Genomic DNA, 12,197 nt, shown 5'->3' on the forward strand with positions numbered 1-12,197 from the left:
AGAAATCACTCGATTTCAATCCTCAAGGAATTATACATTTTCATATGTAAAATCCAATAATTTAGCCAGGTACTTTATAAAATGCTATACAATGGGATAGAATCAAGAGCACATGTAGTGTTAATGCTACTTTATAATGCCTTGGTAAGCCCACACTTGGAATACTGCATTCAGTTTTGGTCACATGATGTAAAAAAGATGTGGAGACTCTAGAAAGAGTGCAGAGAAGAGCAACAAAGATGATTAGGGGACTGGAGGCTAAAACATATGAGAAACGTTTGCAGGAACTGGGTATGTCTAGTTTAATAATAGAAAGAAGGACTAGGGGAGACATGATAGCAGTGTTCCAATATCTCAGGGGTAGCCACAAAGAAGAGGGAGTCAAACTTTTCTCCAAAGCATCTGAGGATGGAACAAGAAGCAATGGATGGAAACTAATCAAGAAGCAACTTAGAACTGAGGAGAAATTTCCTGACAGTTAGGACAATTAATCAGTGGAACAACTTGCCTCCAGAAGTTGTGAATGCTCCAACACTGGAAGTCTTTAAGAAGATGTTGGATAACCATTTGTCTGAAATGGTATGTGGTTTCCTGTCTAGGCAGGGGGTTGGACTTGAAGACCTCCAAAGTCCCTTCCTACTGCTATTCTATTCTATTTTATCTTCATTTGGGATATAACTTTCCAATATAAAAAAAAAATCTACCTGTTTTACCCTGACATATGTGCCACAATCAATAGTCAGTATAAGTTTTGGATATAGCTAAGGATTTATATACAAAGCATCTTTTTTCAGTTCTGTTGAAATAAATTCTTCCAGATTTTTTGGACTTACATATTTTACATATTTTCCTAATACGTGTTTCTTGTTAACAAATCACATTGTTTTAAATTTTTGATTTTTGTTTTCTGTTTTGAGGATATTTTTTACACTGAGCATTTATAATTCATGCCAAGGTTTTTAAAGAGTCAATACCTATCGATCTAACTTGAAATACTTTTTATGTCTTATATCTAATGTCAGGTTTCCTTTGCAGTTGTCATTTTCATTTATATTTCCTCCAGTTCTAAAGATTTCCAAAATATTTCTTGCTTTTTACACAGAGATCAAACCTAATCTCTGTTGTTTAAAAGTAAAAAAAACTTTTAACTTATCCCATCTAAATCAAGCTTTGTTCTGTTTAGCTTTGACTGTTCAAACTCTCAAACGCTTTTCTTATGCCTAGTTTTCTAATTGGATACCAAAATGCAGATTTAATTTTAAACTTGATTATTTTAAAATAAGCATACTATATGTTTGCAATTTAAATTGAAGACTGAATATTTTAAAAATCTGTTACAGAATATTTGTATAGATACATCAAAAATTTTACAGCTGTTATTGTAGATGACTTTTTATATTTTAATGATTAGGGTTAAGTTTTCAAAATAGTTTGCTTTCTAAATTAGAAATTAAATCTTTCAATAACAAATCATTTAAAAGCTTTCAATTTTTTGGATGAAAGCTTTGTGTGATATCCTGAACTAATAATGCAGATTTACGCACTTAAAATTTGCTGGAAGTATTCTTAAATGTAAACACACATTTAAAATTTGTTAGATGACATAGTGATCTTTTGCTGTTTTTTTATTTAAAAAAAGCCAGCTAACAATTAAAACATGTTAATGGAGTAGTTATAAAAGTGTTCATTGTAATTTACAAACATAACAATATTTACTCACTAAAACTTTATTTTTATAAGCAGAAAATCAGCAAAATCCAGAAGCAGAAGTCCTTACTCTTCAAGACATTCAAGATCTCGTAGTAGACACAGATTTTCAAGATCCAGAAGTCGGCAGTCCAGTATTTCTCCCAGTACTCTGACTCTAAAAAGCAGCCTGGGAGCTGAGCTGAACAAGAACAAAAAAGCCAGGGCAGCAGAGGCAGCTAAAGCCAATGCAAAAGTTTCCAACACTTGTTCCCTTACAAAGGGAAGTGATATAGGAATTGCTGTACAAGTGAATAATGTAAAGGAAGTAAAAAAGATAAAAATAGAAAATATGTCTTCCCCTTCAAATAGTTCAACCTTGAAAAATGATAAGACAAAAGCAAAAGTTTCTGTTCAAGAAACTAAAGTGGAAAACAATGTGATTGTAGAGAAAGTAGTTAAACAAAATGTTTTATCAGCAAAAGAAAATAAATCAACCCTTATGAAACCAACAACACAACCTGTTGTAGTGAAAGAGAAGAATAAGCCTCATATCCTAACTGCAACATCTAAGGAGAAAGACTGTAGTGTTGCACCAATCACTTCCACTCTGCCACCCCTGCCTTTCCCTCCTATGCTGCCCGAAGATAAAGCTATAGATTGGTGAGTTGTGAAATAATTTTAAAGATGCAATGTCAACCTGCAAATGCTAGACAGGTTTAATGAAATGTAAATACATTTTGTTATTTTTACATTAATTTCTAATCTCACATATGCTTTAAAAAGTGTTTGTAGCCAAAACCTTCACCAGTCCATTTTGATGGCTACTTAGTAATGTATATAAAGTACATGGATTAGTATTGTTCTTCACTGTTTATTACATTTTACAAAATGTCTAGATTTTAACTTTTTCCCTTATGTTTACATAAGTATGATATTGGAACAATATATTAGACCTGATACTTTGTTTTAATTATAAACTTGTCATTTATACTGGCATAAAAAGTCTTTTTATTTTGCTATAGTTTGCAAGGTAACATTTCAGTAAAAGCAGTGAAAAAAGAAGTGGAGAAGAAATTACGCCATTTGCTTGCAGACTTGCCATTGCCACCTGAGTTTCCTGGAAGAGATGATATATCTCAAAGCCCCGAAGAGAAAAAGATTCTAGTGCAATCACATCATAAAAAGAGACCAAAGTATGTGCATTTATTTTCTTATATAGATCATAATAAATATAAAATACAAAGTCATTGTATATTAGGGCAATTGATAACTGATTCACTATAGAATTTTATTGTAAGATTGCTTTTAGTATTTTGTGCATGAACAAGTAGAAGAGTTAGATTTTAAATTATTAATTGACTAGTATGTTCTTCAGTAGATAAATTCTCTGTAATTTTCTCATTTTTGTTTTGCATCCAGAATTATAGTATTTGGGTAGAAATATACCAATCCATAGATATATCATAATGTAGTGTTTTGAATGCTGTGGTAAAATAGGATTATTTCATTTTTGTTCTCTGTCTTGTATGTTAATTGCAGGTTGTGAAATAGAGTAATTTGAGAAAATTTAAGCAAATAATTAAAAAAAATGCATTTAAATGTTTCTGATTGGTATTCCAGATCATTCAATTTCCCTATTTTACTAGTAAAAAAACCTGCTTTATTTTGTTTGAACTATAGAAATAGGCAATCTTCACAGTATACTGTAATCTGCTTTTGAAAAATCCATCCATTGAAAAAAATGTTTAATGGGAAACATGAAACCAAAGAAGCTACTAGTGATGAAAATGGCTGCGTAAGATTTGTAGTAGAACACTACAAGAAGGAGGATATAAAATATATAAAAATGCTAATGTGTGACTGATATTTTTAAAAATAATTTAATATGTAATGTCATATTTGCAGAGAGAAATGTACAGAGAAGGACATTTTTAGACAAAAATGTAAACATATTCTTGTGGAACAAAATCTTATTAATTGTTTGGTTAGGATATGTGGACCACGTCATGGTGAAACAAAGCAGAAAGAAATTGACTGGGGGAAACGTTGTGTAGATAAGTTTGATATCATTGGCATTATTGGAGAAGGCACATATGGGCAAGTTTACAAAGCAAGAGATAAAGATACAGGTAAGTTTAAAATTATGATTCACAACATATATACTGATGTCATAAGTAATCGTTGCAGTTTCTATTAGTAAAGGTCAAAAGCATACAGATAGTTTTTGACTTATGACAATAATTGAGCCCTAAATTTCTGTTGCTAAATGAGAGAGTTGTTAAGTGAATTTTACCTCATTTTATATTCTTTCTTGCTGCGGTTGTTAAATGAATCACTGCAGTTGTTAAATTAATAACATGGTTATTAATTAAATCTAACATCCAATTGACTCTGCTTGTCAGAAGACTGAAAAGCCATCTTAACTATAAGTTAGTTGTCAAATCTCTAAATTCTGATCACGTGACTATTGGGATGCTGCAACTTTTATAAGTGTATAAAACAGTCATAAGTCATTTTATTCAGTGCTGCTGTAACTTTGAACAATCACTACATGAACTGTTGTAAGTTCTCCTTGGAGGAGAAATTTATTCATTCATTATATATATATATATATATATATATATATATATATATATCGGGTCTTTTCCCATCTAAGATTGAGACTGTCTTGGCAACGTTTTGGCGAGGTGTCACTCGCCATCTTCAGGCTGGGTTTTGGGCTTAAAGCGTGGTCAGAGCTGCCGTTTTTCTATAAATCTTGACGGGAGTGTGTGGAGTGGCTTTGTTTCAGTAAGTGGTTGTGTGGTTGTATCATGATTGGTAGATTTGTGCTGATTGGTGCTGGCTGTATGTCCGTTGTTGTTTCGTGTTATAACGGCCTGGGTGGTGGGTGGGGTTGTTTATTGACTAGGGCTGGTTTCCAGATGTCTGGTAGGTGGGAGGTATTGTCACATTTATTCATGTGGGGGTGTTTCTCTATTTCGATAGCTTCCATAATTATTCCCTTGTCGAAGTGTTCAGTTTTTGAGATTAACCTGGTTCCTTCAAAATTAATTTCATGACCTGTAGCTTTAAAGTGCTGGAAAGGGGAAGAAATTTTTTCTTTTTTTCTTACTGTGTTCATGTGTTCTGCGGTGCGTGCATTTATTCTCCTGTTCGTTTGTCTGCAGGGCAGACTTTGTATGGTGTTTTGTAGACTCCTTGGTTTTCCTAGGCGCTGTGTGGAGTGTCCAAGCACGGGTTAATTTCAGCTTGCTGCCCAAGGAACTGAGTTTAAATTTGATTGTAGCTCTGCCTCTTGGTTGCCTCAGAGGCTCAGTTTCAAAAAACTCAGTCGCCCTATAGGACGTCTTTTGCTGAACTCCAGTTTTTGGGCATCAACCTGGACTCAGACCCTTCTTGTGAGAGACTATAGCTCCCTTTATTTTTATTTTTGTTTATTCCTTGGGTTATTCCCTAAGTTTTCTTAGCTTAGATAGTGTAGTTTAGGTTAGCCTTTCCCCCTTATATTCCTTTGCATTGGGGGGGTAATTGCTAGCAGCACGGACAGGCTGCCTGGAGTCCTCCCAGCCTATCCTCCTCTGTCAGTGGTGCTGTGGATCAGGGAGCGCAAGGCCATCGCCCGTGCTGCGAGGGTGAGTTTTAACAGCTGACATTCCCCTCGCAAGGAGCGCTAGGCTCCGAAGGCCCCGAACTTGCTCCTGGCATGTGCGGCCGGCCACCATTTTGGACGGTTTCTTTTGGCGCGAATCTCCTCAGAAGCCTCTAATTTAACCGCGCAGCCTTGTCCATCCAGCAGATCACCGCGGAGGGCAGCTCTAAGCGTGGGACCTCGTTCTGGGTGGCCAGGCAGGGACCACCCCTCCTCGCTGCGGCCGCAGGGAACCTTGACACCCCACCCCACGCTGACCTACCTGCCAGTGCAGATCTGCAGGCTCTCGGCTAGACACTCTAGCCTGCCCTAACCGGTCTCTCCTCTCCAGAGCAGTAGGCCCAAAGCCATCAGAGGCCCTGAGCCCGGCCTACATCACCTCTTCAGGCCTGTATTCTAACCAGCCTCAATGGAACACCAGGCAGGCCATCAGGGTGGCACTGGGGAGAGACGGGAGGAGACCATGATGGGGCCTACTCCCAAAAAGCGCAGTAGGCCTTCCCCTGCAGCCAAGAGTGTTAGGGTGGGTGCCCCCTCTAAAGGCAGACAGCCCAAACCGGGGGTGCCTTCCAAGGCTGAGGAGAAAATGGCTGTGAGATGCCAGAAGGCCCTGGAAAAGCAGTTCCAGAAGGCCCAGGCCGCACAGCGCAAGGATCCTGTGGAGCCCTTCCCAGCTGAGATCGAGGGTGAGTCTCCCAGAGATGACTCCCAGCGAAGGGAATCCCCCTTAGGCCCAGGCAGTGAGGACTTTAGGTTTTCCCCCAACCCTCATAGGGCATCCTTGGGATCACCTACCCATTCCATGGGTCTAGATTCCCTGGAAGATTTGGATTCGGGGGCTGAGGAGGAATCCTTAGCTCCCTCAGAATTGGAGCCCCCTTCCCCTCAGGGTCAGGATTCTAATTTGTCCAGGGCCATGGAGGAGGTTGTGGCTCGTGCCATATCGAAAGGCATTTCCGATGGCATGATTCAATTAGCGGCCAAATTGCCCTCTGTGGCACTCCAACCAGCTGCCAGTCAGGCCAAGGCCCCTAAGGCTTCAGAAGCTAGGGCACCCTCCCCCACCCCAACGGGATTTAGTGAGGTGTCAGACCTGGAGGAGGCTGAAATAGAGGTTCCAGTTCCATCTGATGATGAGAACCCTGCCCCTGAGCAGGCCACCAGCTCAAGGCTATTTAATCCCGCCATGTTTAGGGCCCTTCTTACCAAGGCCCGGGCAGCAGGGCCCCAAATGGGTCTTCCAGCCCCCGAGGCCAAACCTACATCTGACCCAGTCACAGGCGTCACCATAGGTCCCCAGGATCCCGGTGCAGGCCTTTTTAAGGAGGTGCCTCCACCCTTGGACCTTGTTCCAGCCCCTCAATTATTTATAGACATTATCCAACGGCAATGGGCTCAGCCAGGGACAATGGCCAATCCAAGTGGGACGGACAGGAAACTGTTCACTATGGAGGCCCCTCTGGAGGAGCTCTTAAAGCTCCCCCAAGTGGATGATCCCATCATGTCCCTTACCTCCCCCCTCTTCCCTTCCCGTGGAATTGCTGGAAGGGCTTAAGGCGGAGGACAAGAGGACGGAGTCCGCAGCTCTTAAGACTCACCAGGCTACCGCCTGGGCCATGCGCGCGTCCGCCAGCTCCTCTTACTTTGGCAGGGCAGCCCTCTTCTGGCTTCGCAAACTGTGGGCCGGGCTCCCGGCAGGGAATTCCAGAACTAGGTAGGACATCACTAAAATTATTGCTGCCGTGGAGTATTCAGCTGATGCGTCCCTTGCAGCCACAAAATTTTCCTCCAGAGCCTTGGCCTCGAATGTCACCTTGAGGCGCCTGCTATGGCTCCACCACTGGCAGGCCGACGTGAAGGCGAAATGGAAGGTGGCTTCCGCTCCCTTCAAGGGGGGTAAGCTTTTTGGGGAGGCCTTGGATCCGTTCCTAACTGAGACCAAGGACAAGCGCAAGGTGCTCCCTCCGGTCACTAAGAAACAGGAGCCAGCCCTTCCGCAAGACTTCCTTTCGGAATAACGAGCCTTCCACTTCCTCAGGCGGTCCCAGTCGCGTCTACAGCGCCCCCCAGGATCGCTCCCAGGACAGATCCTCGTTTAGGGACAGAGGGAAGCAGCAGGGGTTCTGCAAGCCTTTCCAAGGGGCTATTCCAAAAAGCCCTTCAGGAAATCCAAGTGACTGTCACAGGGCTCCCCCCATAGGCGGCCGCCTCCAGCTCTGTGCCGCCCAGTGGGAGGAAACCATGATGGACAGTTGGGTCAGGAACACGGTTCACCACGGACTGACCCTGGAGTTCCTGTCCTGTCCCCCGAGAACCTTCCTCCATTGCCCTGTCCCCAGGTCCTCCCACAAGCTCCAACTGATGAGGGCGGAGATAGACCACCTCCTGGAGATAGTGGCCATAGAGAAGGTCCCCAAGGGTCAAGAAGGTAGGGGGTTCTATTCCATCCTCTTCCTGGTCCCCAAATCATCAGGGGGGGGGGGTGAGGGCAATTCTGGACCTCAAGCAGCTGAACAAACATCTGGCATACAAGCGTTTCAAAATGCAGTCCCTCCAGACCATCCTGGGCTGCGTCAGACCGGGCGATCTGCTGACTTCGATCGACCTGAAAGAACTGTACCTGCATGTTCCGATCCACCTGGCACATCGCAAGTTCTTGAGGTTCCAGTTCGCCGATCGCCATTACCAGTACAAGGCCCTCTCCTTCAGTCTTTCGTCGGCCCCACGGACTTTCACCAAGCTGCTGGCCGCAGTGGCTGCTCGGCTCCGGGGTCTTCACGTGAGATTGGAATGCTACCTGGACGACATCCTCATCCCCTCGTCGTCCAGGGGGCAAGCCCACGCAGACCTGACCACCAGCATCAAGGTCCTGCAGCTTCACGGGTTCTCAGTCAACCTGGCCAAGAGCCACCTGACCCCGACCTGCAGGATCCAGGACCTTGGGACCATCATCGACTCCGATGCCTGTCAAGTCTTCCTCACCCAGGAGCGAGTCGACAGCATCTGGACCCTGGTGAGGAGCATCCACTCGACCGGGTCTGCATCAGTCATCTCCCTCTCCCAGCTGATGGGGAAGCTAGTATCGTGCATCTCGGTGGTCCCGTGGGCGCGGCTACACACGTGAGAGCCGCAGTGTTTCCTGCTCCCGCTCCAGAGAAGGAAAGCCAGCAACTCCAGATGTGTAATACAGGTTCCCCCAAAGGTCCTCCGGTCCCTCCAGTGGTGGCAGTCGAATGCCCTCCTCAAAGGCAGTCACTTCAGGGAGCTGGAGCGACTGATCATCACCACAGACGCCAGCCTCTTCGGCTGGGGCGCTCATCTGGGGACATCGGTGGTCCAGGTCACAGGCGGAGCTTGCCCACAACATCAACTGGCTAGAGCTTCGGGCCGCGAAATTCGCCCTGCACCACTTCCGCGACCAGGTCAGGGGCCGCGATGTACTGATTCTGACGGACAACATCGCCGCCAAGGCCTACATCGACCACCAAGGTGGCACGCGGTCCCTGGCCCTGATGTCAGAAGCGGAGGCTGTGGGTCTCTGGGCAGAGACATCTAGCGTCAATTTGAACAGACCACATCTCCGGCGTGGACAATGTGACGGTGGACTGGCTCAGCAGGACCACCATCCAGAACTCGGAATGGTGGCTGCACCCGAGACTGTTCTACCAGCTGTCCCAGAGGTTCGGCCACCCAGTGGTCAACCTGTTTGCCTCGCCAGCCAACGCCCACCTTCTCAGGTACTTCACCCGGTTCCACTGCCCCCGGGCGGAGGGCACCGACGCTTTAAGATCCCGCTGGCCTCCGGGTTGACTGTACGCCTTCCCCCCTCTTCCTCTGATTCCGCATGTCATCCGGAAAATTCTGGAGGAGGGGGCGGAGGTGCTTCTGGTAGCCCCTCACTGGTCAAGGAGGACTTGGTTCGCCGACCTGGTCAGCCTGTCAGTGTCCCAGCCATGGCGCATACCTCAGGAGCAAATCTCCCTCAGCCAGGGGGCCATCCAACATCCGGAGCTCCAGTGGCTGCAGCTGGCCATCTGGCACTTGAGGGGGACCTCCTGAGGCTTCATCACTATTCCGACAGAGTCATCCAGACGATTCAGGCCTCTAGATGACCTTCCACCGTCAGAATCTATGAGGCAACTCGGTCGGCCTTCTCCCGTTGGTGCCTCAACCATCACCTTGTGGCATCCTCCGCGACCATTCCGCAAGTCCTTGAATTCCTACAGGACGGTTTGGACAAGGGGCTGGCGCCAAACACTCTCTGCAGGCAGGTGGCAGCTCTGAGCACCATTCTGTCTTCTGACACTCAGTTACCGATTTCCCGACACCCTCAGGTAAAAGGGTTCCTGAAGGGGGCATCCAACTTGTGTCTGCCTCCCATCCATAGGTACCCTACCTGGGACTTGACTGTCGTTTTGCAGGCGCTTGCCGCGCCACCCTTCGAACCTTTGCGGACGGTGGGCCTATGCCACCTGACTCTAAAGACTGCCTTTCTGGTCGGCATCACCTCAGCCTGCAGGATATTGGAGTTGGCCGCCTTATCTGTTAGAGGCGACCTTTGTATTTTCCACCCCGATAGGGTCGTCTTAAGATTGGATCCGGTCTTCATCCTGAAGATTAACACCGTCTTCCACAGGGCGCAGGAGGTGATAATTCCGGACTTTTGTCCTCAACCCAGGCACCAGAGAGAGGTGACATGGCACAAACTGGATGTGCGGAGGGCTGTGCGCATCTACATCAAACATACTGCTCCCTTCCATAAGTTGGAAGCCTTATTTGTGTCTTTCCAGCCGGCTTCCATGGGGAAGAAAGTCACATCCTCTACCATCGGACGCTGGCTCAGAGCGAGCATCAAGATGTCTTACGAGACTCAGACCAGACTGGTTCCTTTGCGTATCACAGCACACTCTACGAGGAGCACAGCAACTTCGGCCGCCTGGGCTACTCAAGCACCGATTGAAGAAATCTGCCGTGCTGCGACGTGGTCTGGTCCCATCTCCGTTCATCTGTAACTACAGACTTGACACTTTCGCCTCCGCTGAGGCGTCCTTTGGGAGGAGAGTTCTACAGAGGGTCATGGCAAGCACCGCTGCCCTGGACATTTCTTCTTCCCTCCCGACTTCGACATAGTTTTGGCATGTTCTGTGCTTGGAAACTCCAAGCAGCGCCTAGGAGAAAGACCATTGGCTTACCTGAATGGTCGTTCTCTCTGCGGAGTGTCCAAACCCACCCTTAAGGTGGGGCCGCGAGGTGTGTTGTTAACACCTTCATGTGTTGGACTTGGACTCTGACTGGTTCGGTCATAGACTATTGATCTCCTTCATTTTTTGAAACTGAGCCTCTGAGGCAACCAAGAGGCAGAGCTACAATCAAATTTAAACTCAGTTCCTTGGGCAGCAAGCTGAAGTTAACCTGTTTTTGGACACTCTGCAGCGCCGAGAGAACGACCATTCAGGTAAGCCAATGGTCTTTTTCTAGCAAGATTTTGTCTTTGGGGTTTTTTAAGATGTTGGCTATTTTTTGGCCATTGTTGAAGGCTGTCTTGATATTGTGTTTGTGGAGAATTTTGCTGATTTTATCCGTGGTGCCTTTGATGTAAGGGAGGAGGGCGATGCCGTTGTCCTGTTCTGTTCTGTTCTCGGTTTTGGGGGGAGTCTCCCTTTGGATTAGGTTGGTAATTGTTTTTCTTTGGAATTGTTGGGGATTAATACGTTTCTGAGAGTGTGTAATTCAGTTTTCAGGTGGTCTTTGTCAGCTAGGCGTTTGGTTCTGGAGATGAGGGTCTTGGCTACAGAGTTGATCTCTGCAGAGTGGTGATGGAATTGTGTGTTTAAGTAGCGGTTGTGTGTGTTTTTTTCCGGTAGATGGTGTGTCCTAGAGAGCCATTGGGTTTTTTGTAGATTAGGATGTCCAGAAAGGGAAGTTGGTTGTTTGCTTCTATTTCCATAGTGAATTGTATTTTGGGGTGTAGGCTGTTGAGATGTGTGAGGAAGTTGTCCAGTTTTTCTTTCCCGTGTGGCCAAAGTGTCATCAATATATCTAAGCCAGAGTTTGGGTTTGTGTTCAGATTTATCTAAGGGGTTAGTTTCAAAATGTTCCATGTATAAGTTTGCAATGACGGGTGAGAAGGGTGATCCCATGGGTGTTCCTTCTATTTTTTTTGTATCTTTGTCCATTATGTGGACACTTCAACAAGAGAATAATTATGGAAGCCATCGAAATAGAGAAACACCCTCATAACATGAATAAACGTGACAATATCTCCCCCCTAACAGACATCTGGAAACCAGCCCTAGTCAACAAACGAACCCCACCCACCACCTAGGTCATTACAACACAAAAGAACAACGGACACACAGCCAGCACCTCCGCCATATAGGATGATATGAAACAGCTGACCAATCTACAAATATCAACTCCATCTACCAATCAGGATGCAACTACACAGCCAAACAACCCACTTACAGCAACAAAGCCAGCACTTCACACACCCCCACCAAGATTAATGGAAAGACGACAGCTCTGACCACGCCTTACTCACACAAGCACAAAGCTGAAAACACCAGCCTGAGGATGGCAAATAGGACCTCGCCGAAATGTTGCCAAGAGAATTTCAATCTTACACGGGAAAAGACCCGAATACAACAAGACCAGCATATACATATGCTGAAAAAGGCACTGAAAAAAGTGATTTTTCGTACAACTATTGCAGCATCCCCATGTCATGTGATCAAAATTTGGGTGCTTGGTAATATATGTATGACAGTGGCTGTGTCCTGGGGTCATGTGATCATCACTTGTAACCTTCTCAGCTGGTTTCCAACAAGCAAAATATTGGAGGGGAAGCCAGATTCCC

The 12,197-nt window shown here is 45.5% G+C and overlaps 1 protein-coding gene across 1 annotated transcript in view; it reads left to right on the forward strand.

Annotated features, from left to right (window-relative positions):
- Positions 1-12,197, forward strand: part of CDK13 (cyclin dependent kinase 13) — a 107,328-nt gene that overhangs the window by 17,676 nt on the left and 77,455 nt on the right. The window contains exons 2-4 of the mRNA XM_087713109.1: positions 1,744-2,349; positions 2,712-2,882; positions 3,679-3,818. Of these exons, the coding sequence (XP_087569235.1) occupies positions 1,744-2,349; positions 2,712-2,882; positions 3,679-3,818 (917 nt within the window). The remainder of the gene's footprint in view (positions 1-1,743; positions 2,350-2,711; positions 2,883-3,678; positions 3,819-12,197) is intronic.

The sequence above is a fragment of the Thamnophis sirtalis genome, unplaced genomic scaffold, assembly GCF_051295495.1.
Source record: "Thamnophis sirtalis isolate CommonGarterSnake01/CBP01778 unplaced genomic scaffold, rThaSir2_p1.2 scaffold_4, whole genome shotgun sequence".
NCBI lineage: Eukaryota > Metazoa > Chordata > Lepidosauria > Squamata > Natricidae > Thamnophis > Thamnophis sirtalis.